Source organism: Gymnoscopelus braueri, assembly GCF_963280865.1.
Source record: "Gymnoscopelus braueri genome assembly, chromosome: 3".
In the NCBI taxonomy this organism is placed as follows: domain Eukaryota; kingdom Metazoa; phylum Chordata; class Actinopteri; order Myctophiformes; family Myctophidae; genus Gymnoscopelus; species Gymnoscopelus braueri.
Genome location: NC_137612.1, coordinates 58312016 through 58335878, shown reverse-complemented (window position 1 = coordinate 58335878; position 23863 = coordinate 58312016). Strand labels below are relative to the sequence as shown.

Here is a 23863-nt window from a genome sequence, read left to right as displayed (position 1 = left end):
CACACACACCCACACACCCACTATGAACACGCTGTAAGACAACGTGCTGGTGTTGTGGGACATGTGCAACACGTTATGGGTTTTTCCTGTCCAGGAAGCCTCTGTGAATCCTATTTCATTTCAGCTTCTTCCACAGAACTTTTGCTGGCGACCAACGTATACGGTCTATGGACATTATCACACATTACATATTACAGCGCTTGGTGCTACATGTTCTGTTGTCACGGAGCCCAGAAATGACTTGGACAATCTTCTTCATATCACATCACACAACATGTCACCACTGGCCTGTGTACATAACTGTCTGCTGGTCTTTTTCTCTTTTTTTATTAGGTATCAAAATGTCTTAAAAGTCCTTAATTTGTCACTTTACTGTCATCTGGGGACCCCCCCTGGGGTCCCCCCAACCCACAGGTTGAGAGCCACTGCTCTATTTTAAGTTAAAGTCCTGTATTCATAATTCTACTTAAAGGGCCGCTCCACCCATCTTCAACCTTATCTTCATAAAATTGGTCCTCACTGATGCTCATTACAAGATGGTACCATGTCTATGTACTCACTCTGTGTCTCAGAGGAGGGCTGTGGACAGTTCAGAAACCTGCCTACCAGTGACATCATCAATGGGGAATCCAAGCTAATAGAAACTGCAGGCTTTTTATTCCTGAAAGTTAGCATGCTGAAATAGAAGCCTATGGAGGTGGGGGATAGCTGGGGGAATTATGTTGGGGGGGGGGGGCTTCACGTAGGATGGGGCCAACCGCCCGCAGGGCGCTATTTTCTAGTTAACCTACATGAAGATAGGTTGAAAATAGGTGAAGTGGTCCTTTAAGTGTTAAACTCAGTCCATAATTACGAAATCAATCAAACAAACAATCAATCAATTAATAATATTATGTAATTTGCTTTGTGAATAAAATGTTATTTTGTCCAATCCATCCATCCATCCATCTTCAACCGCTTATCCGGAGTCGGGTCGCGGGGGCAACAGTTCCAGCAGAGAGCTCCAGACTTTCCTCTCCTGAGCAACATTAGCCACTTCCTCCTGGGGGATCCCGAGGCGTTCCCAGGCCAATGTGGAGATGTAATCCGCCCATCTGGTCCTTGGTCTGCCCCGCGGGGTCTCCTCCAAGTGGGACGTGCAGTGAGGACCTCCCTAGGGAGACGCTCGGGAGGCATCCGTACTAGATGCCCGAACCACCTAAAGGGCCGTTCAAAGTCCCTAGATGGGTCTTTAACGTGCGTCAGGGGGTGAGGGATGTCTTGCGTTCTTTATGGACACATGCATGGTCGCGCACGTTAAATCCGTTGGAATTATGACATTGAGGCGTCATACACCTATTAATCCACTAGATGGCAGTTGCGAGCTAAAAGTGTTGCTATGTCCGCTTATTATAAGCGACTTTGGGCTTATTTTTCTGAAAAGTTGCTTGTAAACAAACTTTGGTGGTTGCGGTTTTATTTGGGCTTGTTTCTAAAGTGTAGTTGCTTATTTGGGCCAATTATTATTTAAACCAGTGATTCTCAAACATATATTGTAGATCTGCTATTTTCAAGTGATGTGGCCTAGTCGATTCTTTTGGGCTTGTTTTCATAGACCTGGCTGCTTATTTCTCTCACAAAACCTGGCAACAGCGCAGCTAACAACATGAAGCTACCATTGTAGCATCTAGCCAAAACAACGCAAAAAAGACACAAACTAGTCCACAAACTAGACAAAAACAATGGTTGTCTACAAAACGTGAGTTTCGACCCCTACTGCACTGTGCTATATTATTTGTGTGTTTAACTTTAGGGAATGGCTGGGTTCATTTTGTCACAGACCGTGGATCGACGGGTCGGGTCTAAGTAATTAAGTTAATTTACTCAAGTACTTCCACCAACGTGGGTCTTTTTTTGGAGAAAGAGGGCCAGAGGAAAACCTTATACTGCCAACGGGCGCCAATGGTACTACAGGCAACGTAGTGAACGTACACGTCGGCCTGACGGTGAATGTTGATCGCACGGAAGGAAAAACTGGAGCCGCAGGTGACGGAGGGGGAGACAAAACCAACAACGTAAGGAGCGTCGGCGCTCGTTACGTCTCCTTACGTCCGACTATAAATGATACTTAAGCTGGCTCCTTTCCAAGCGAAGGAGCAGCGACTCTACTCCGAGTCTCTCTCGGGTGACCGAACTTCTCACCCTATCTCTAAGGGAGATGCCAGCCACCCGTCTGAGAAAACTCATTTCGGCCGCTTGTACCCGCGACCTTATTCTTTCGGTCATGACCCACACTTCATGACCACAGGTGAGAGTAGGAAAGAAGATTGCTCGGTAGACCGAGAGCTTTGCCTTCTGGCTCAGCTCTCTTTTTGTCACTACAGTGCGGTACAGCGACTGCAATACAGACTGCTGCTCTGATTCTCCGGCTGATCTCCTGCTCCGTCCTCCCCTCACTCGTGAACAAGACCCTGAGATACTTAAACTCCTTCACCTGGGGCAAAGCCTCATTCCCTACCCGGACTGCACAATCCATCAGTTTCCTGTTGAGAACCATGGCTTCAGATTTGGAGATGCTGATTTTCATCCCAGCCGCCGCACACTCGACTGCGAACCGATCCAGTGAGAGCTGAAGGTCCCGGACCGATGGTGCCATCAGGACCACATCATCCGCAAAAAAACAGTGACGCAACTCTTAGCTCACCGAACCGTATACCCTCTCCGCCACGACTTCGCCTCGAGATCCTGTCCATGAACACAGGATAGGTGACGAGGCGCAGCCCTGGCTATGTATATCAATACAATATAACTTATACAATCTGTATGTTGTTTTCTGCTTTTGCTTTTCTGTTTTTGCTTTATTAAATTATTTGTACTTTTTCTGTAATTGTATTCTTGCTCTGTAAAGCACGTTGAGCTGCATTGTCATGAAAGGTGCTATACAAATAAACTTTATTATTTTAATTATTATTATTATTATTATTATTATTATTATTATTATTATTATTATGGTAGAGTATGTTAATACAATATAACTTATGTCATAAGTTATATTGTATTAACATACTCTACCATAATAATAATAATAATAATTATGAGCATTGCGCCTGTCACAGACATGCACAGAGCAAGTTCTGTCAGGGAACTCAGTGCAGTTGTTGGTGGCCTACCATTGGACCGTGTCAGCTCCACATCCTCATCCACTCACACTCATTTCATTCTCAGACCGCTCTATTTAAGCTGGAAGTTTGCACTTCTCATTCTGCTTGCTTTTGCTGCACACACACTGTTGCTGCTGCTGCGCTGCTGCTCATTTCATTGCTGTGCTAAATTGCTGCTCACCCTCCACCACCCCATGCTACCACCTGTTGTTTTGGATCTGCTGTTTGTGTACGTGGGATTCGGAGTCCCTATGGTTGGGAGATGCGCTTTATCAGAGTACCTAGAAGCAGATCCAATTCATCGCCAAACCATAATAAATATATTGCACATTTTATGTTCAATAAATATATCTTATCCTTCATGAGTTGTCTTTATCCATTTATGAGTTGTCCTGACAGAAATGAGGTTAACTCACTGACCTGGGATCTGTGTGTAAAATGTGTAAATAAAGTTCGAGTGAACTCGTTGTTCCGTTCAGAAATACTTATTTTAGTCTAGATGGAAAGTGGGGTCCACGCACATAGGGTGGATTTTCTTTCGCCATCTGTTTTTTCTTATTCCTTGAAGTGTGTATTTTAAGATTCTGCCAGGTAAAATGCTGAAATAATGTCCCATGGGATTTGTTTTAACCCTGTATTACACATTATCCTGAACCCCAACCAGGAAATGGAAAAATAAAATAAAAAATATCCCCCATACAATTTGGACCCACATTCAATAAAGTGGTTATTATTCAGATTCAAGCACATCTTGACTCTATTACAGGACAAAAAACGGGGAAAAAAGCCGAAAATGTTCAGATCACATATAATTCAGTTTTGACTAAATACTTAAGGTGGATTTTTCAACTGCATTTTCTCAATCCTTGAAGTGTGTATTTTAAGATTATAACAGGTACCAGGCTGAAATAATGTGTGTGTGTGTGTGTGTGTGTGTGTGTGTGTGTGTGTGTGTGTGTGTGTGTGTGTGTGTGTGTGTGTGTGTGTGTGTGTGTGTGTGTGTGTGTGTGTGTGTGTGTGTGTGTGTGTGTGTGTGTGTGTGTGCCCCCCGACATCTCTGCTTAACGATAGATGGATGGTGAGCTAATCACCTTCCCCCAACAACTCCTCCAAATGTCACAAACTTGCATGGGGGCATCGATTCACGGCCTCAACAACTAAACAGCTTCATTCATCAGAATCAGTAGTAAGGTATGTCTACAAGAAAACTACTCTTCTATGGCCATGCATACAGTCTGCCAATGTTACAAACCAGCAATCAGTAATGTCTGTTAGTGTTAACTCGGTATAGTCGCTATCATTGATGGGTGGCCAGTGGGGGAGGGACTGAGGGAGGGGGGGTGAAATAATAATACATGAGTTTCATCTGTAATTCATGTAGGGCTACAAGGCATTTTAACAGTTTTCTGAAAACTATATCAGTGGTAGGCTACTCAAACTTTTTTCATGTCATGATCGCAAAAATAGCAAATTTTAACTAAAGCTATGAGCTTGTATATCTGCTATTTTTAAATAGCTAAAGTATAAAAGAATGGTTAAAGTGGTTAAAATGAATGGGTTAATATGCTATTTTACGGATAAGTAAATGCAGGCCCAGCACAAGCAACACATAACAGCCTCCAATCATCCACAGCAGAAAGCTATCACCAATGCAATACTGTTCCATTTAGTTATTGACTGCAACTTGCCCTTGACTATTGTGGAACACAACAGTAAAATAGTTTGGTTAGAGCTGCACTATGTAACTTTCCTCTTCTACCCCCGATTTGAATGCTGACATTTTTACTCCATGGATCATTATTTCAGCCTGTTACCTGGCAGAATCTTAAAATGCACACTTCAAGGATTAAGAAAAACCAGGTGGCGGGAAAAATTCCACCCTATGTGTGTGGACCCCACTTTCCATCTAGACTAATTGTCTTCAGGGAGTTAGAGAACTGGATGGCAGCCAAAACATAGTATACATATATTACGGTGTATGCGTGTGTGTGTGCGTGCGTGTGTGTGCGTGCGTGCTCTAATGCATCATCAAAAGAGACATGCAGAAGCATTCAAAGAAAGCCTGACAGACAGACAGACAGACAGACAGATGCAAATGATGAATTTGTGAACAGACAAGGCCTCAGTGTGTGAGTGTGAGTGAGTGAGTGTGTGTGTGTGTGTGTGTGTGTGTGTGTGTGTGTGTGTGTGTGTGTGTGTGTGTGTGTGTGTGTGTGTGTGTGTGTGTGTGTGTGTGTGTGTGTGTGTGTGTGTGTGTGTCTCTGGACTCTTGTTGAGTACAGAGATGATGGCGATTGGGTCAAGGAGTTCCTGGGTTCCAGAGTAGTAGCGCACAAATGTGCGCACACACACACACAACACACACACACACACACACACACACACACACACACACACACACACACACACACACACACACACACACACACACACACACACACACACACACACACACACACACACACACACACACACACACACACACACACACACACACACACAGCTGTCTCCTGTTCATCTGGAACACAAACAGAAGGCAGCAGTACCACCTTGAGGTCAAATGTGATTGGTGCATCTATCAACTAGATCCACATGATCATTAGGAAACTGAATGCGCACGCACACACAAACACGGATTACAAGTCCGTAAATACACAATATTTTCGAGCTGCGTTCGCTTCCAGCGTTCGCGCGTCTTACTTGTCATTAGGAAACTGAATGCGCACGCACACACGCACACGCATAAGTTTGCGATGACATCAATATTTTAGGGCGATTTTGTGAATGCAATTCTTTCTAATAATAAATAAAAACATCACATGGATGCACCTGGGAAGTATCATCAGTGTTGTAGCCTGGGGTCATCGGGTGTTTCGGGTCTCGCAACATACAACATACACCCTCGCCCAGGTGACCCAGCCGGGGTTGATCAAGCCTCGACTTACTCGATAACTGTAAAGCCTACTTTGTAGATCCGAGGGCAGTAAATTAAGAAATTAAGCTCTAGCAAAAAATACTTATTATATTTACGGGTCAAGATATTTATTTTGCTATGAATCTGGACGCATACCAGCAATATCCAAACTGCACTAGCAGGCGACACACATTAGAAAATAACTTCTCAGAAACTGGTCCCTGATATTCAGGTGTCTAGAAGCAGACTGAGATGAAATGTCATGCTGGCTACCCATGTAAATTTGCCATTTTGGCTATTTTTGAAAAATATCAATTAAAAAGGTTGTTGTTTTCAAAACTGTCGAAAAAGTTATATTTTTTGAAGCATTAGTCATATTATTGTGATTCACTGATATTTTCTGAATATTCCATTATTGTTCATCACTAATTGTTGGAAGCAGATCTGCATACATTTTTTTTTTATGTGAAATTGAATTATTCTATTTTCAAATGGTTTATTGGCGCTTCTTAAACAAAAATAGCATCTTTTTCAACTCTCATACCAAATTTCTTGTTGCCTACAACTGTAATACCAATAATTCTACCAAATGCCAAATATTCTTCTTAATAAGAAAACACAATTTGTAAAGTGATATACATACTGCAGTTATAGCAGTGACTGAGACAACAGGCTGAAAAACAACAAGTCAGAAGCCCCCGCCAATGAAGGATTGAATGCTCAGTTGAAGGTGGTATTTAAATCTTGTGTACAGGTCCTTAAGAATAGTAGCCTACTTATTAATGTTTGGCTTATATAGACATTGCAGCAGCATAATTAAAAAAATAAAACAAAAACAGTTTGCAAAATGATTAAGTTTACGTGGGTGTGTGTGTGTGTGTGTGTGTGTGTGTGTGCGTGTGTGCCCCCCTGACATCTCTGCTTAACGATAGATGGATGGTGAGCTAATCACCTACCCCCAACAACTCCTCCAAATGTGTCCAAATTGTTGGAGCGTCACAAACCAGTGGTGTAAAATAACTAAGTACATTACTCTGTACCTAAGTACAATGTTGAGGTATACTTTTACATTACTGGAGCATTTCCAATTTTCAATACTTTGACTTCTACTCCACATCTCAGAGGCAAATATTGTACTTTTACTCCACTACAATTATTTGAAAACTTTCGTTACTAGTTACTTTGTAGATTTGTTATTATTATTACAAAACACACTAACCACTTCAGCGCTATATATATTCTATATACACAAATCTACAAGCTCACAATGCATCACAATGCGACGCATTGTGAGCTTGTAGATCGGCTATCAAAATTTGTATACATCTGAAAACTTGTGAAATGGGACATTTGGCATAAAGAGTACTTTCTACTTTTGGTCCTTTAAGTACATTTTGATACCAATACCTTTGTACTTTTACTCAATCTATTCATTTCTGAATTGCAGTATTGATACTTAGCAGTATTCCATCACTGTCACAAACTCGCATGGGGGCATCGATTCACGGCCTCAACAACTAAACAGCTTCATTCATCAGAATCAGTAGTAAGGTATGTGAGAGCTTCTGAGAACTCACTCAGATTAGTAGATAGGTTACACAAACTAAATGACAAACTAAATGACTCACTAAATCAATTCTATATCTCCTGTAGCATTCGAGAGAGATTTTACTGACGGTTTGAACTACGATTCAATGATATCGTCGGGGCTTGTGACATTTTCAAGCGTAAGGCCCATTGTCTCATGCTGTAGAATACATGTTTGAACATTATTCGATTTGTTAACCTTTGCTGTTGTTAATCGCAATTTAGACATTACTAAATAATTTGTGCAGGACACATATCGGCCCGCGTTGCCCTTTTGCCCACCCTAAATGTGAATCCTGGCTACGCGACTCAAGTGGAGGGCAGCGATCCAGGACTCCCGAGTTATTGTCGGCTAAACCGCACCATCATGTGTTAAATTAATACAATTTCTCCCCAGTGCAAGCAGGGAATGCTTGATGCTTAATGCTTGAAAAAGATAATTATAATAATATAATAATAATAATACATACCTATAATAATAGGTAAGTATTTCTTTCAACAGAGGTTCTTCCCAGGTTTGGGGTTTTGTCCGTGCATCACATTTCAGGTAAGTGTTCACATTCTATACGTTGCCTATAAAGTAAAAGAAACTTTTAGTTTTGTGTTTCACCGGCAGTTACAATTGAAGGGGAAACAGTGGAGTATTCGATTACTGCCTGAGCACCCGTCCGTTCACCAAGGAGAGCCAGTGGGGAACGAGACAGAGTGGCAGACTGTTTGTAGTTTGGTGCCCCACCTAGCCGGTCATCGCAGGTGCGCTCAGATGAGGTTGATTGAGCATGAAGATTGGTCCCCTAGCGAGACTCCACAAAAACTATATATATATATATATAGAGAGAGAGAGAGAGAGAGAGAGAGAGAGAGAGAGAGAGAGAGAGAGAGAGAGAGAGAGAGAGAGAGAGAGAGAGAGAGATAGATATAGACACTCAATATAATACAGTAAATTCACAAACTGACCCTTATTGGTCTCGGAGATTTAGGATTTTGCAGTGTAGAGGTGTGCATTGTTTTAAGGGCCTGATTGCTCCCTAGCCTGTTTTCTCTCTCTCTCTCTCTCTCTCTCTCTCTCACACACACACACATGCGCGCCCAGGCGCACACGCGCACACACACACACACACACACACACACACACACACGTGCACGAGCGCACGCACGCACGCACACACAGCTATGTTGAAATAAGGCTGGAATGTCAACTATCAGTTTGAAACAAAACATGTACTGTATGACAAAGAGACCATGCAGCTGTGGTGTCTCTAAGCACGAAGTTGATCAGGAAACGGTTGTGGCATAATTAATTTCCACTGGAACACTTCAATGTGAGATGAGTCAGTCCCACACTATGGCCGCCCCAGCTAGCCGTTAGAAAACCCCACATTTAGTTTGGAATCCAAATCATTCACGCAGCAATGTTCCTGAACATCCTTGTGATGGTGTTGGCTCTCTCCACACAGCCAGGAGATACTACCAAACCCTGCGGGCAGGGGTGCATAGTAACAAAGTACATTTACTCAAGTACTGTACTTAAGTACAATTTTTAGGCATTTTTACTTTACTGGAGTATTTCCAATTTTCAGTACTTACATTAACCACTTCAGCCCTATATACATTATGGCCATTTGAAAATAGCTGACCACAAGCTCACAATGCGTCGTGATGCGACACATTGTGAGCTTGTAGATCTGCTAATTTCTAAAGATTTGTATATATTTAAAAACTTGAAATGGGACATTCTGCATAATTAGTACTTTTACTTTTGGTACTTTAAGTACATTTTGATGCCAATAATTTTGTACTTTTACTCAAGTAAATTTTGAATTCCGGACTTACTTAACAGAGTATTGCCATACTGCAGTATCGATAGTTTTAAATAGTTTTAAAAGTACTTTTTCCACCACTGCCTGTGGGTTTATAATGGTCAACACTGGGGCTCATGGGGCCGTACGGGGATGTGTCCAGATGGCTCCAATACTGTTTTTAAGTTACTTGATTCAGTATTTAGATATTTTATATTGATTTCCTATACTAACTTATTCTCCCTTTTAACCATGTTAGACTCATTGAAAACACCCGTCCTTGGTTCTGGTGACTGATAGTGTCCTTCTTGTTGTTTAAAATAGAGGGTTTAAGTGGTTCTGAATTTGCAGCTCAACAAAAGCTTATTCATCCTAGTGTATGACGGAGGACAATTTCACGATAAATTAAAATCACTGCGATGTTATTATTCTGATTCTTTTTTTAATCACGATAAGCGATTAAAAGTAAAACGATTATCATCCCTTCCCTTGTGAAAATCTCATATAGATTTGACTGATTCTAATACCCTCCTTCATCAAGTTTACCTTTAGGGAATTAGCTGAACATGCATTACTTCTTTCAATGTTAAAAGCAAACGTTCAACATTTGAGAGGGCAAATGGCGTTAATATTGGAGGGTCTATCCAACATATTTGGTGTCTTTTCCTAAGGTTTTTACTGTGTACAGCTAGTCTGTTCTGCCCACCTGTTCAATGCTGGTTCTTTATCAAATCATACCGTTGTGGTAATCAATAAATGACGTCAAATCGTGGTTTGGGATGTAGCTCAGTAATTAGTTGCATTTGAAAGCACTAACATACTACAGTCCAGCACAATGCTCAGAGGTTATGAGGTATGAATCAATTAGAAAACTGCTAATTAATACAACCATAATAAACGTGCAATTATTTAATGCAACAAGCTGTGATGTGTGGGTTAGTATTTTTAATATCCAGTTTGCACAACTGTGCTCTAACAAGCACTTGGAATGTAAGAGTTGAGGCATTCACTTTTGTTTGACTCGGTTCCACAGATAAATATTGTGAAAATAGCAGATCTACAAGCTTGTAGGTCAGCTATTTTCAAAAGAAATTCCCTCTTATTTTATTTGACAATTTGGCCAGTTCTTTCTTTCTTTTTTTCCACGTTTTAAATCTTTTTAGGTATTAAAAAGGTTACTTAAATTGTCACTTCACTGTCATCTGCCACCAAAATGCCTCAAATCTTGAATGCAGCATCTAATTGCTGTGACATTTTGCAAACACATTCCCACTAGACTAGGACAAGGAAGAAATACCACCCTAGATTTTTCAAATCGACCTCATTGTGGCGCTATAACAGACCGATTCACGTCTTGACCTATAACTCTTGAACTGTAGGTCGTGCCAGATAACAACTTTCTTTTGCTGATGTTGTCCAAACCTCACCCAAATTGTTACACAGTAACTCTGTAGTCATGTGATCAAGATGTATCTGTCAATGTTTTCGGATTCTAATCCAATTGGCTATGATTGGCATCCAAAGTTTGTGGGGGTGGCCGTTTTGCACAAAATGCCACACATCATGAATGCAGCGCCCGATTGCTGGGAAACTTTGCACCCACCTTCCCACTAAGCCAAGGAAGAACCTCCATCAAAAATGTTTCAAATCTCCCCATGGTGAGGCTACAATAGTTTAGTTTAGCCTAGTTGGGTCCCATGTAACTGTTTGTTTGCACTTTGACATTTGCAAGAATGTAAAGTGCGTTATAAATAAAATGTATTATTATTTCTATTATGTCAACTCGGAAAAGCAATTCTTAGGTGGGTTTTCAGGGCAGTTTTGAAGGAAGGAAGGGAGGGGTTATGGCAGTGCATCCCAGAGGGAGGGGGCAGCCATAGACAAAGCCCCGTCACCTTGCCCCAGGTTCAGAGCCTGGTCATTGGGACCTCCAGGACCTGAGGGAACGGGACGGAACATGTGGCTTGAGGAGGTGAGAGAGGTAGGGGGAAGCCAGGTTATGGAGTGGCAGTGCCTTATAGGTGGCGAGTAGTGGTGGAAAAAGTATTCACATTTTCTACTTAAGTAAAAGTATTGGCATCAACATATACTTAAAGTACCAAAAGTAAAAGTACTAAAATGTTTGAAAATAGCAGATCTACAAGCTCACAATACGACGCATTCTGAGCTTGTAGATCTTTTCCACATTCTCTAGATATTTTCAAATATCACATTTATAAAACAGGGCTGAAGTGGTTAATGTAGGTTTTATAATATAATTGATAATTGCAAATAACTAAAGTTTTCAAATAATTGTAGTGGAGTAAAAGTACAATGTTTGGCTCTGAGATGTAGTGGAGTAGAAGTAAAAGTATCGAAAATTGGAAATACTCCAGTAAAGTATAAATACCTCAAAATTGTACTTAAGTACAATACTTGAGTACATGTACTTAGTTACTTTACACCACTGTGGCTACGGTGAGTAGCATTTTGAAGTGGCTTCTTTGTTTGACGGGCAGCCAGTGGAGGTCATGGAGGACTGGTGTGATGTGGTCTCTGTAGTGGATGCTGGTGAGCAGCTGAGTCTTGAACATATTAAAGAGTTTGAGGGCTTTGGAGGTGAAGCCATGGAGCACCAAAAGATACATTGGACGTTTGCCCGGGACCCAAACTAGCAGATCTACAAGCTCACGAGTCACTTCGCGCCGAGAGCTTGTAGATCTGCTATTTTCACTACTTAAGGATTTTTTTTTAAACATTTTTTTTACTAAATACTTTTGAAAAACTGGTAGAATTGTTTTTAATTGATGAAAAGTCAATTAAAAAGTCCTAATCTGTGAAACTCAAGTCCGGTTCTCTAACACACTGGCCCTCATTTATCAACGCGGTGCAGCCCAAATAATGGGCGTACGGCGAGATCACCGCACCTTTCGGCATTTATCAATATATCCTGACGTGGGCTTCATCCTACCGTACGCTGAAATCTCACGTCTGGTAGAGACCAGTTGTTGACGTTGGCTGCACCCGTTTATTCCATCCTAGACCTGCGGATCAGCATTGTCTGACAGGCATCTGGACACATAATCCACTCCTGTATATCTACACTAATAAATAATCCCTGTGAAAATATAACATTTTATAAAGTAATTTAAACAAACTGCTTTAACAGTCATTCAGATAAGATTGTAGATCAATCTGGCTGCATTGAAAATAGCAGATCTACAAGCTCACAAGGCAGCGTCACATCGCGACGCGTTGTGAGCTTGTAGATCTGCTATTTTCAAAATATAAGAGCGCTCGGGAGTTTAGACCGGTGCAGCGGCGCTGCTGTTATATTTTCATGGCCACCGGGAGATCAGACATTTAACCCATGGTCCAACACACACCAGCCTTCATCCATTAATGTTCTCTCCAGGCTATCTCTCATTAATGCGGCGCGGGACAGAACTCGCCCGTCCGACGGTCCGAGTCTCACTGGGAAATGGGAATAGCCTACACGAAGGCTTTATTTTAGTGTAACTCGAACGCGCAGTCGCGCACTGCTCGGTATGGGTTAAATAAATTAAAATGCAAACGTATTCCATTCATGGCGATGTGATTGGTATCATAATATGTCATTCATGTAGGCTACAAGCCTACGTGACAATGATTGTACCGCTACGGTACGGATTACATGAAAAACACAGCTGGGCGGGCGTGTTTGTGTGTGTGTGTGTGTGAGAGAGAGAGAGGGGCGCGTGTGCGTGTGTGGCGAGGCGAGAGGGAGAAACTCTTTCTTATTGGCTTTTCATGATGATGTCCTTGGTCGTATTCTGGTTCTTCAATCTTCATGTCGTAAAATCGGGGCGTTTTGAGAATATTTAAGGGCGTGTTATTTAAATGACGCTCGGTTTCAGCCGTGACATTTATCAAGGCTGGGACCAAATGTACGCTCGAATCAGCTGTGTAGGATGCGTTGATAAATGTGACTTCGACGTTGGTGTACGGCCGAATATATGGAAAAATATACACAGGTTTATACGCTCCATTGATAAATGAGGGCCAGTGGCCCTCATTTATCAACGGAGCGTATAAACCGGCTGAAACCAAGCGTCATTTAAATAACACGCCCTTAAATATTCTGGAAACACCCCGATTTTACGACATGAAGAACCAGTATACGACCAAAAAAATAGTTTCGCCGGTTCGCCTCGCCGCCTATCAAGTCACACACACGCACACGCCTCACTCTCTCTCACACACACACACATATACACACACGCCCAACTGTGTCTTTCATGTAATCCGTAGCGGTACAATCTTCACGTAGGCTTGTAGCCTACATGAATGACATATTATGATACCAATCACATCGCCATGAATGGAATACGTTTGCATATTAATTTATTTACCCCATACATAGCAGTGCGCGTTCAAGTTACACTAAAATAAAGCAGTCTGACTCGGGCAGGCTGCAGTGATTCCGTGCCGCCACGTTAATAAGAGATTGGAGCGTCGGGTTTATATCCTTAACCCAGCCAGGTTGTAGTCTTCATAACTCTCTATGACATAACTCCATACCATAGGACAAGCTACTGTAAGTTTGTACACCTCACTGTCCATGAAAAGATGGTCGGGAGTCCCGAAAATGCGCTCGCAGAAGCGCTCGTATATTTTGAAAATAGCAGATATACAAGCTCACAACGCGTCGCGATGCGACCCGTTGTGAGCTTGCAGATCTGCTATTTTAAAATAGCCAATGCAGCCAGATCTGCAAGCTTAACCGAATGACTGTTAAAGCAGTTTGTTTAAACTACTTTATAAAATGTTATATTTTCACAGGGATTTATTAGTGTAGATATACATTTAGGAGTGGATTATGTGTCCAGATGCCTGTCAGACAGTCAGACAATGCTGCTCCGCAGGTCTAGAATGGAATAAACGGGCGCAGTCAAAGTCAACAACTGCTCTCTACCAGACATGAGATCTAAGCGTACGGTAGGCTGAAGGCAACGTCAGGATGTATTGATAAATGCCGAAAGTTGCGGTTATCTCGCCGTACGCCCATTATTTGGTCTGCACCGCGTTGATAAATGAGGGCCACTGTTTCCCAAACAGTGGGTCACGAGTGAATATCCCTTTATTTATTTTTTCCTAAATGTTCCACTTTTTCCACAAAAAAATCACATTCATGAGTTGAAAACAAATTCAAATATTTTTCAAAAATCATTTCATGAATGAAATAAAAAATAAACTAATACATTCCCTAAATTATTAGAAAACGAATACTTGTTTAAGAAGTAGTGAAAAAATAGCAGATCTGCAAGCTCGCAACGCGTCGCTTGCAAATCTGCCATTTTCACTAGTTTGGGTCCCGGGCAAATATCTGCTTTCTCTTTTGGGTCTTGAGCTAAAAGATTTGGGAACCACTGCTCCAACACTAGATGGTTTAAGTGGTTAAAACTAACTTATTTAACATCAAGCAATCTTCAAACAACACTCAAGACTCACTCATTACAAAATTATCTAGTTTTTATTTCAAGTGCACCATAACTGAATAAACACAAATATTCAGAACAGAGCGGCCTGGTCTGTCTCGACCCCAAAAAAAAAGAAAAACGTTCTCAAATGTTACTCCTGATGCATTATGGGTAGCTGGTAACTGACAAACCAAGAAAAACATTTCAATATCCACATAATGCATTAGACAAATAATGTTTGAAAAATTATTGAAGCTATTCCAGAGATTGATTTAAAAAAACTGAAGCATTGACACAGCTCGGCAACATTGTAGCCACTATTTTAGAGGCAAACACGGCTCTGATGAAATTCACATTGATTCTGAATCAATTCAACTAAAACAACGGGTGTAAACGAACCCGCGATCCATCTTTAAAAATAAAATACAAAATATAAACAATATAAACTGACAAACCAAACGCTGCTTTTAACTGTCAACAAATCAGACAACATCCAATCACAAAATAGTCAGTGCCTGATTTACTCTAGCGTCACTCGACGCATGGCGCACCGGAAATAGACAATCTACAAGCTGACTGCAGCTATATCCGGTGCACCACACGAGTGTGAAACTGACTATAAAGGTCGTGGGAGGTCGTCGATTCAAACCAGGACGTGGCCGTGGCTAGCCCACCCGGAGGGGCGGAGCTACGAGGACAACGCCATCCCCTCGGACGAACAACATGGGAATGTTCCTCTTAGTGGACTGGAGAGAGAGAGAGAGAGAGAGCGAGAGAGCGAGAGAGAGGAGATAGAAGGAAAGGAGATAAAAAGGAAGAGAATAAATAGTTGTACAGCTTGTATTTAACAATTTACAATGTAGGCATTTAGCACACTCTTTATCCAGAGTGACTTACAATAAGCATGATAAACACACGCATCACTAGCTCCAGCGAAAAAAGTCTCAGTAATCCTCATCTCTGCTCGTGTAAAATGTAAGTGCGAGACGAGTATAATGTCATTTATAAGTGGTGTAATCTGTCATGAATGCGTTGCCGACGTAAAACAGCGCAACTCTTCATCATCCAAGTTATTTATCTAAACGAAGTGCGCATGCGTGTCTAAATTTAAACACAAATCAGCTTCATATCCACTCTATATATTCTGTAGCTACATATATCCACTCAACGGATTAATTAGCCTGGCATGGCCACACTAATATCACTGCGTAGATATTAGTGTGGAACCTGCATTTCCAAGGGGCGGACCCCCTGATTGGTGCCCCACAACTTCGGGGGCAGCTAAATCCAATCACAAGTAACCAAGCGGGGGGTAGACTGATCAGCTGAGGGCTTTTGCCTGGTTTCCAGGCTAAGCTTTAATATGTTACAATATCGGTTCCATTTAAAAATAATCATGCAAAGTTTATTTTGGGAAACAGTAAGCGCCATTGACGATTGAATTTCCCCCTGTGAAATAAATAAATGCATGTATATCTGTAGGCTGTGCATCAAAGCCCTCCGTTCATGACGTATCCTTGACTACAATGGTCCTGCTTAAAACTGGTGGAAACGTGGGCCTCTTTGCGGCCGGTTCTGTGAAAGCACCCAAAGTTCCAAGAATATAGAAAGGAACCGGTTCTAGAACCATATTTATTTTTGGTGGACCCTTGCAGGTCCATTTGGTTCTATTTGTACACCCTCAGAGTTATGGGGGTCCTTGAAATTTAAACGTGTGCTACACTAAATGGAACAGAGCCTTCATTAGTATCAGTGGTAAGACCTGTGAATGAATGAAGTAAGGAAGAGGCCCAACTTCTTTCCAATAAGGCTGCTGTGCATAGAGCCTCTTAGACTGCACAACCGCCTGCTTCCATCCTGACTGCATATCAACAGCCTACAGTATACCACAGGTTATCACAGTGGAGGCCACTAGGGGGCACAATTTACCATCATTTTGCACTTTATTGTCTTAAAGTGATTCTGAACCTTTTTCATTCCAAGGGGGAACACAAGATTGATATCGACTCTTAGACCAGGGGTCTTCAACGTTACTCAGACCCCCTTAGCTTAGAGAGAGATGAAGCAGGGACCCGCACACTACATTGTATTAACCCATTAAGATCTGAGGCCGATTCTACAAATGCCTTCTAAATCAGTGGTTCTCAAACCTTTTCGTACCAAACCCCCATCTGAAAATGTTTTGTGCCAGGGACCCCCAGAAAAGAGGATTTGTGTTAAAAAATGTATACGCTTGCTGTGCGGCACGAAGTCACGCGCTGTGAGCTTGTAGATCTGCTATTTTTGAATAGCCAATGCTAAAATCTAAAATGACACAGATGCGTTGCTCGTTTTAATGGATCAAAATTATGTTGCAGATTTTTCATAGATTTCATAGACGCCCTATAGACTTTGGAGTGGTACGGTTAATGGTGGACATTGTACCTTGTAGAGTTCTTCATAAGTCTCCTCATCGATCTCCACGGTGGTCACAGTCTCCTCCACGTCCCCTAGGATCATGTTGAGATGCTGATCATATGCCTGTAGGGGGGGGGGGGGGGGGGGCAGCAAACACAATTTATAATGTTGGCATTTAGCAGACACTCTTTATCTAGAGTGACTTACAGTAAACAAGGTAAACACATGCATAGAATGCAGAGAGACAGTGTAGTGTCTCAGTAAACTAGGATCATAGGTCAACCATGAACCTAGCATCAGTCTAAACCAGGGGTGCCCAAAAGGTATATCGCGATCTACCAGTAGATCACAAAGGCTGTGCAGGTAGACCACGTGACGTGACATGCCACCCAAATAAATAAATAAATTAAAGATGGAGTGTTGGAAGCGCTCGTTGGAAATCACTCAACGGTCCTGAGTAGGTTACCACCGGTTTCTAAATGTCACATAATGCAGGAGGCAGCAGGACGTTGCGTCAATGAAAACGAGCGCTTCCAAACTCTGACACCCAGAAAAATAATCACCTGCACAGAACTTATTGACAGAAAGTAGCTCATCACATGTCTTCAGTGGATTTTTATGAAACGAAAACTTTGCAGCTAGAAAGAGGATAATTCAAGCTTTCCGTACAGCTGCCATGTTGGCGAGTTTAACTTAGTTTAATACAATCAGATAGGACTTTTCTGTTTGGATGTATGGGCTGTCAAGGCCAGAAAGTAGTTTTTTTGCCACTCAGTAGGCGTTCCCGCATAACTTCCGGGTACGATGATGTCACGCGCATAGCCTCTATTTCCTATCCCAAGTGCATTTATCTTATAACGCCGCTATCCCAAAGCACCCTCAGGTACATTTTCAAAGTGTTTTCAGCAATGGGATATATATATATTTTTTGGGGTTGGTATCTTGTTGAGCTGTTCATTTTAAAAGTAGTTCTCAAGTCAAAAAAGTGTGGGCATCCCTGGTCTAAACAATATGCTATCAAAATAATAGTCTGCACACTGAAACTATAGGATACCAGGTAAACAATTAACCTAGCAATATGCCAAATATGCCTACATTGCATGATATGTAGCATTGTTTTTTCAAACAGTTTCACATCAAGGACCCCCACATTGATATGGTATTTGGCCACGGACCGCCATCTGAAATGATTTTGTTCCAGGGACCCCCATTAAAGAACAGGGTGGGGGGTCCCCAGTTCAAATATGATTCTTTTGGGGGGGTTCCCAGTTCAAATATGATTATTTGGGGGGTGGTTTGGGGGAACCACTGGTGTAGCCGGCTGACAGTATTGCAAATACAAAATGTGGTGTGAAGAGTAACAGTGTGGTGTGTGCGCGCGCACACACACACACGTTGTGAATTAACATGTGATCTTATAATGCTGTTCATTTGTGTACTGTTATAGTCTACATGTTGTGAATGAAGAATGGAATAGAATCCATGATTATTCAATTAATAATCCAGACACATGAACAGTGTAAACAATGGTGGGACACATCAGGACTAGGGTTGAGATCTTTAAGGATTTTAACGCTTCCATTTCCTTAACGGTTCCCTTTAACCATTGCTATAGGAGGTTCCAGATGGACACTTACAGGTCTGTAACTCTGAGAGTGTACAAATGGAACCAAATGGACCCTTACACAGGTCAGCAACTCTGAGTGTACAAATGGAACCAAATGGACCCTTACAGGTCAGTAACTCTGAGAGCGTACAAATGGAACCAAATGGACCCTTACGGGTCTGTAACTCTGAGAGTGTACAAATTGAACCAAATGGACCCTTACGGGTCTGTAAAGGCGGCTTTCCATATACATGGACTTACCTAGCCCCACCCCACACCGCCCACCACAGCAACGGTTTCCACTACAATGAAGTGGGTAGAGTGGTGTGTAAGTGGTACTAAACTGGTGCCTAAAAAGTACCCAGTCTTGGGTAGGTCTGAGCTGGGCTAAGCGGGGCTAAAGCTCAGCCTGCTACTGATTGGTCGGCTCACAGCTGTGTCTGTCCACTCAGGTCTCTGTAAAATGTAAACACTACGGTAGCAGTGTTGCCATGTCCACTTATTATAAGCGACATTGGGCTTATTTTTCTGTAAAGTTGCTTGTAAATATTGGTAGTACTTTTACTCCACTACAATTATCTGAAAACGTATTAGTTACTAGTTACTAGTTACTTTTCAGATATAAATGATTACATTATAAAACATACATTAACCACTTAAGCCCTATTTTATACCTAGGCTATTTGAAAATAGCTGATCTACAAGCTCACAACGCCTCGCATCATTGTAGATCTGCTATTTTCAAACATTTTAGTACTTACTTTTGGTACCTTAAGTACATTTTGATACCAATAGTTTTTGTACTTTTACTCAAGTAATTCCAGACTTTCACTTGTAGAGTGCTTCTACATTGCAGTATTGATACTTTTACTTAAGTAAAACATTTGAGTACTTTTTCCACCACTGCTTGTTTCTAAAATGTACTTGATTATTTGGGGCTTGTTTCCATATGTTGTTGAAACCAGTGGTTCTTAAACATTTTCATGTCAAAGACCCCCAAATTAATATGTATTTGTCAACTTTATATATGTATTTTTTTTAATTTAAATAGCAGATGCACACACTCACAATGCGTCGCATCGCTACGCGTTGTGAGTTTGTAGATCTGCTATTTTCAAATAGCCGTAGATAGTCGCTTCTTTTGGGATTGTTTTCATAGACCTGATTGCTTATTTTTTTCTGCTAAACCTGGCAACAATGAATGTGCGACGATACACGCTAATAATGTTTTTTATATAAGTGATGGCAACGTGTTTAGACACCACACAGGTCTTCCCAACAATAGCGAAGATTAAAGTCAGGGTGAACATGGCCAAATAATAACTTAAGAGCCAAACTAGCTCTGAGGAAGCACGCTAGCATTTAGGCTAACCCTGTAGCCTGAGGCTAAGTTGGTGTGTTAAAGAAAGGGGCGTTGATTTCCTTCGGGAGGGGAGGGGAGGGTGGAGATTTTGCGAGTGGGGACTTTTGTGCAATGGAAACGCAAGACATTTTGAAGCGGTGCGGTGCGGTTCTGGACTGTACTGGACAGTGTCGTGCTTAAGCTGTGATGGAAAAGCGGCTTAACTATGAGTGTACAAATGGAACCAAATGGACCCTTACGGGTCTGTAACTCTGAGTGTACAAATTGAACCAAATGAACCCTTACGGGTCTGTAACTCTGAGAGTGTACAAATGGAACCAAATGGACCCTTACAGGTATGTAAATCTGAGAGTGTACAAATGGAACTAAATGGACCCTTACAGGTTTGTAACTCAAGAGTTACGTAGGTCCCACTGGTAATTGTATAGCAGACATGAAGTCCACATACCAGCTCTGACAGTGTGATAAAACGGGTTCCAGAAACAGTTTCAAATGTGATGGAACCGATTCCTGTTCCTCAATGTTGGATCCGGATCACAACCCTAATCAGTTTTGTGACATTTACACTACAGAGAGACAGGGCCTAACTAGGGCTGTCACGATTACAAATTTAAGTTGACGGTTAATTGTTGATCAAATAATTGAGATTAACGATTTAATTGTGTGTTTGGTGTTTGAACATTGGAATATATGAATTTTAAGTCAGTTTTTTTGGCTTCATAATCACAAATTGCACAGGGCAGATATGACAAATAACTTAAGTATACAAAGAAATTACTGAAAAATATTTTTTTCTTTTACTTTAAAAAATGTTTTATAGCAGAAATAGCTGATCTACAAGCTTTGTGACGTGTTGTAAGCTATTTTTGGAAAATGTTTGAAAAAGTAGTAAATTTTTCAACGTGGAAACGATTATGCAAAAATAATTGCGATTATCTCAAATAATTGCGATTAGGGGATTATGTAATAATTGTGCAGGCCTAGGCCTAACAGACAGACAGGTCTTATATGCAGAGATTGCAGACAGACAGACAGACAGGTCTTACATGCAGAGAGACAGATAGACAGGTCTTACATGCAGTCTACCCCTCAGTTCCCGGTCGTTCCTCATCTTGACGTAGATCCTCTCGTCTAGACTCAGTCTGATCAGATCTAACGGCTCCTCCACCGTGTTGGTGGTCTGTTGCTGTATACACACACACACACACACACACACCTTTATAATCACAGGTTTACATTTATATATCCTAACTTCTAAGTTACAATTCCCTCCATACCCAGCTCCATTCATGAAACCGAAAAGTCCAATCTGATTGTATTAAACGATAAACTCATCAGTATTGCAGCTCTACAGACAGCTCGTATCATCCTCTTAGTCTCGGTCAAGACTTTGTTTCATAAAAATCCACCGTTGTCGTGTTAGGAGCAACTTTCTGTCCGTAAACTCAGTGCAGCCAGGTTTCTTTCTGAGTGTTTGTTTTGGGAAATGACTCAATGGGGGTTTATTGACATAAAGAAGCTCCTAACATGATAACGGTGGATGTGTTTTACACAAAGTCTTGACAGAGACAATCTGACGGAGTGTAATCCAAGATGTCCGTACAGGTGTCATATTGGCGAATGTATCGTTGTTTAAGACAATGAGATGGGACTTTTCTGTTGCTTCCGGCCTGGTTTACACTACAGGTGTGAAGAAGGGGGTTTAGTTATTTTCCCTACTAACCCATTAAAACCTGTCATTTTTTATTTTAGCTATATATACCCCCTCAACCCCCTCAAGGACCCACAGACCCCACTTTGAAAAAGAATCATGTTTGATGACAAAGTTACCCCCCCCCCCCCCACACACACACACACACACACACACTTTGTTGTGCATGCATTGTCATACACTTAACGGTGACTCGTTATCAGTTGGAGCAGAGTATGTGACTCTAACGTACTAGTGGTTCTCAAAGTGGGGTCCGAGGACCCCCAGGGGTCCTTGAGAGGGTCCCCCCAGCTGAATGTGTTAACACGGCATCACAATCAGTTTGAACCCCTTTAAGCTTTAACACATCAGACTATTTTGAAACTAGTCAATCTGCAAGCTGATGGGACGCGTTGTGAGCTTTTAGATCTGGCTATTTTCAACAAATAATTTTGAAAAACGTGGAATTTTTTTCAAATATTTTCAGATGGGGGTCCCTGACCAAATACACATTATTTTGGGGGTCCTTGAAATTTACACGTTAGCGAACCACTGGCTTGAGCCCACTGGCATAACTCATTGGTTCTCAACCTTTTCAGGCCGAGACCCCCAAAAATAATCATATTTGAACTGGGGACCCCCCAAAATAATCATATTTGAACTGGGGACCCCCCAAAATAATCATATTTGAACTGGGGACCCTGCACACTGACAAGCACTTGGAATTGTGGGAGTTGAGGCATTACATTTAGTTTGACTGGGTTCCACAGATACATCGTGGAAATAGCTGATCTACAAGCTTCGCCAATTTAGCTTGTTTGCCTCTTTCTTATATTATTTGACCAATCATGAATGTTTGACCAGTTTTTATATTATAGTTTGTCGATTACATTTGTTGCAGTGATGGTCATTTTTTCTTTTTTTGTATGGAGGTATTAAAAAGGTCTTATAAGTCCTTAAATTGTCACTTCACTGGGAACTCCCATGGGACTGCTGGGAGTCCCGACCCACAGGTTGGGAAACACTGGTTCAACTGACTCCATTCATTCATCCACCACACCACAACGAGCGCCCAACGTTTAGCCACGCAGCTAAATGCTAAGCTTGAGCCCGGTGAAAACAGCCGATCTATAAGCTCACAACGCGCTGCACGCGCCACGCGTCGTGAGCTTGTAGATCAGCCGTGTGCGCAGTGACCCAGTGGTTCCCTGCGAGCATATGCTAAGCTAGCCCGGTTAGCTTGTTGTTTACATTGAATAAACAGTCTTATTAACACTGTAAACACGTCCCAAACACACACACATTAACACACCACCTGCACGTGACTTCGTACATTCAAATATTGTTATTATTGTTATGTTTACACATGAAGTTTGGTGGTTTTAACAGACCTGCTCCACTTCATCCGCCATCTTGGATTTCCTTTTTTATATATTTATTTTCTGTTCTGAACGAACGACGCATGCGCGCTGATGACGCTATGAGCGGAACCCGGAAGAGCGGAGTTGCCAGGTCTGTCCGTCTGGTTGATAACGCGTCGATATTAAACAAACGCAAATCAACCTTATTATTAATACCGGTATAAAACTTAAAAATTGAATATTAATGGTAATAATAATAATAATGATAATAATAATAATAATAAGGGTAATAATAATAATAATAATAATAATAATAATAATAATAGGTTTTCCGCCTGACCGTGATAATATTTAGGCCTATGTGTATCATTATTTGTATCTACTACTATTATTACTACAATTAAGTCTTTATTGCTATTATTTGCTCATGGTGGCTTAAATTCTCAGGACCCAAGAATTGCACCCTTGTTTTAAACATGTAAATAACAGCCTAGTAACATTTTTTATATTAAATCAAAGGCTGTATGAACTTCAGACATCACCGGACCTTTATGGCGGAAATAAATAA

At 41.4% G+C, this 23863-nt stretch overlaps 1 protein-coding gene across 1 annotated transcript; it reads right to left on the bottom strand.

Annotated features, from left to right (window-relative positions):
- Positions 1–14912: 14912 nt before the first annotated feature.
- Positions 14913–23368, bottom strand: lsm3 (LSM3 homolog, U6 small nuclear RNA and mRNA degradation associated). The gene is made up of 4 exons (XM_080424184.1): positions 23326–23368; positions 21320–21430; positions 17303–17398; positions 14913–15624 (listed from the first exon to the last, which is right to left on the bottom strand). Exons 1-4 carry the CDS (start codon positions 23344–23346, stop codon positions 15544–15546), a joined length of 309 nt encoding a protein of 102 aa, XP_080280310.1. The 5' UTR covers positions 23347–23368; the 3' UTR covers positions 14913–15543.
- Between the last annotated feature and the right edge of the window lie 495 nt (positions 23369–23863).

Excerpts from the sequence above, each read along its gene's own strand:
- lsm3 (XM_080424184.1), bottom strand. The coding sequence starts at position 23,346 with ATGGCGGATGAAGTGGAGCAG. Across the intron at positions 21,431-23,325 it reads TGGCGGATGAAGTGGAGCAG|CAACAGACCACCAACACGGT; the intron begins GTCTGTTAAAAC and ends GTGTGTATACAG. Across the intron at positions 17,399-21,319 it reads AACTGAGGGGTAGACTGCAT|GCATATGATCAGCATCTCAA; the intron begins GTAAGACCTGTC and ends CCCCCCCTACAG.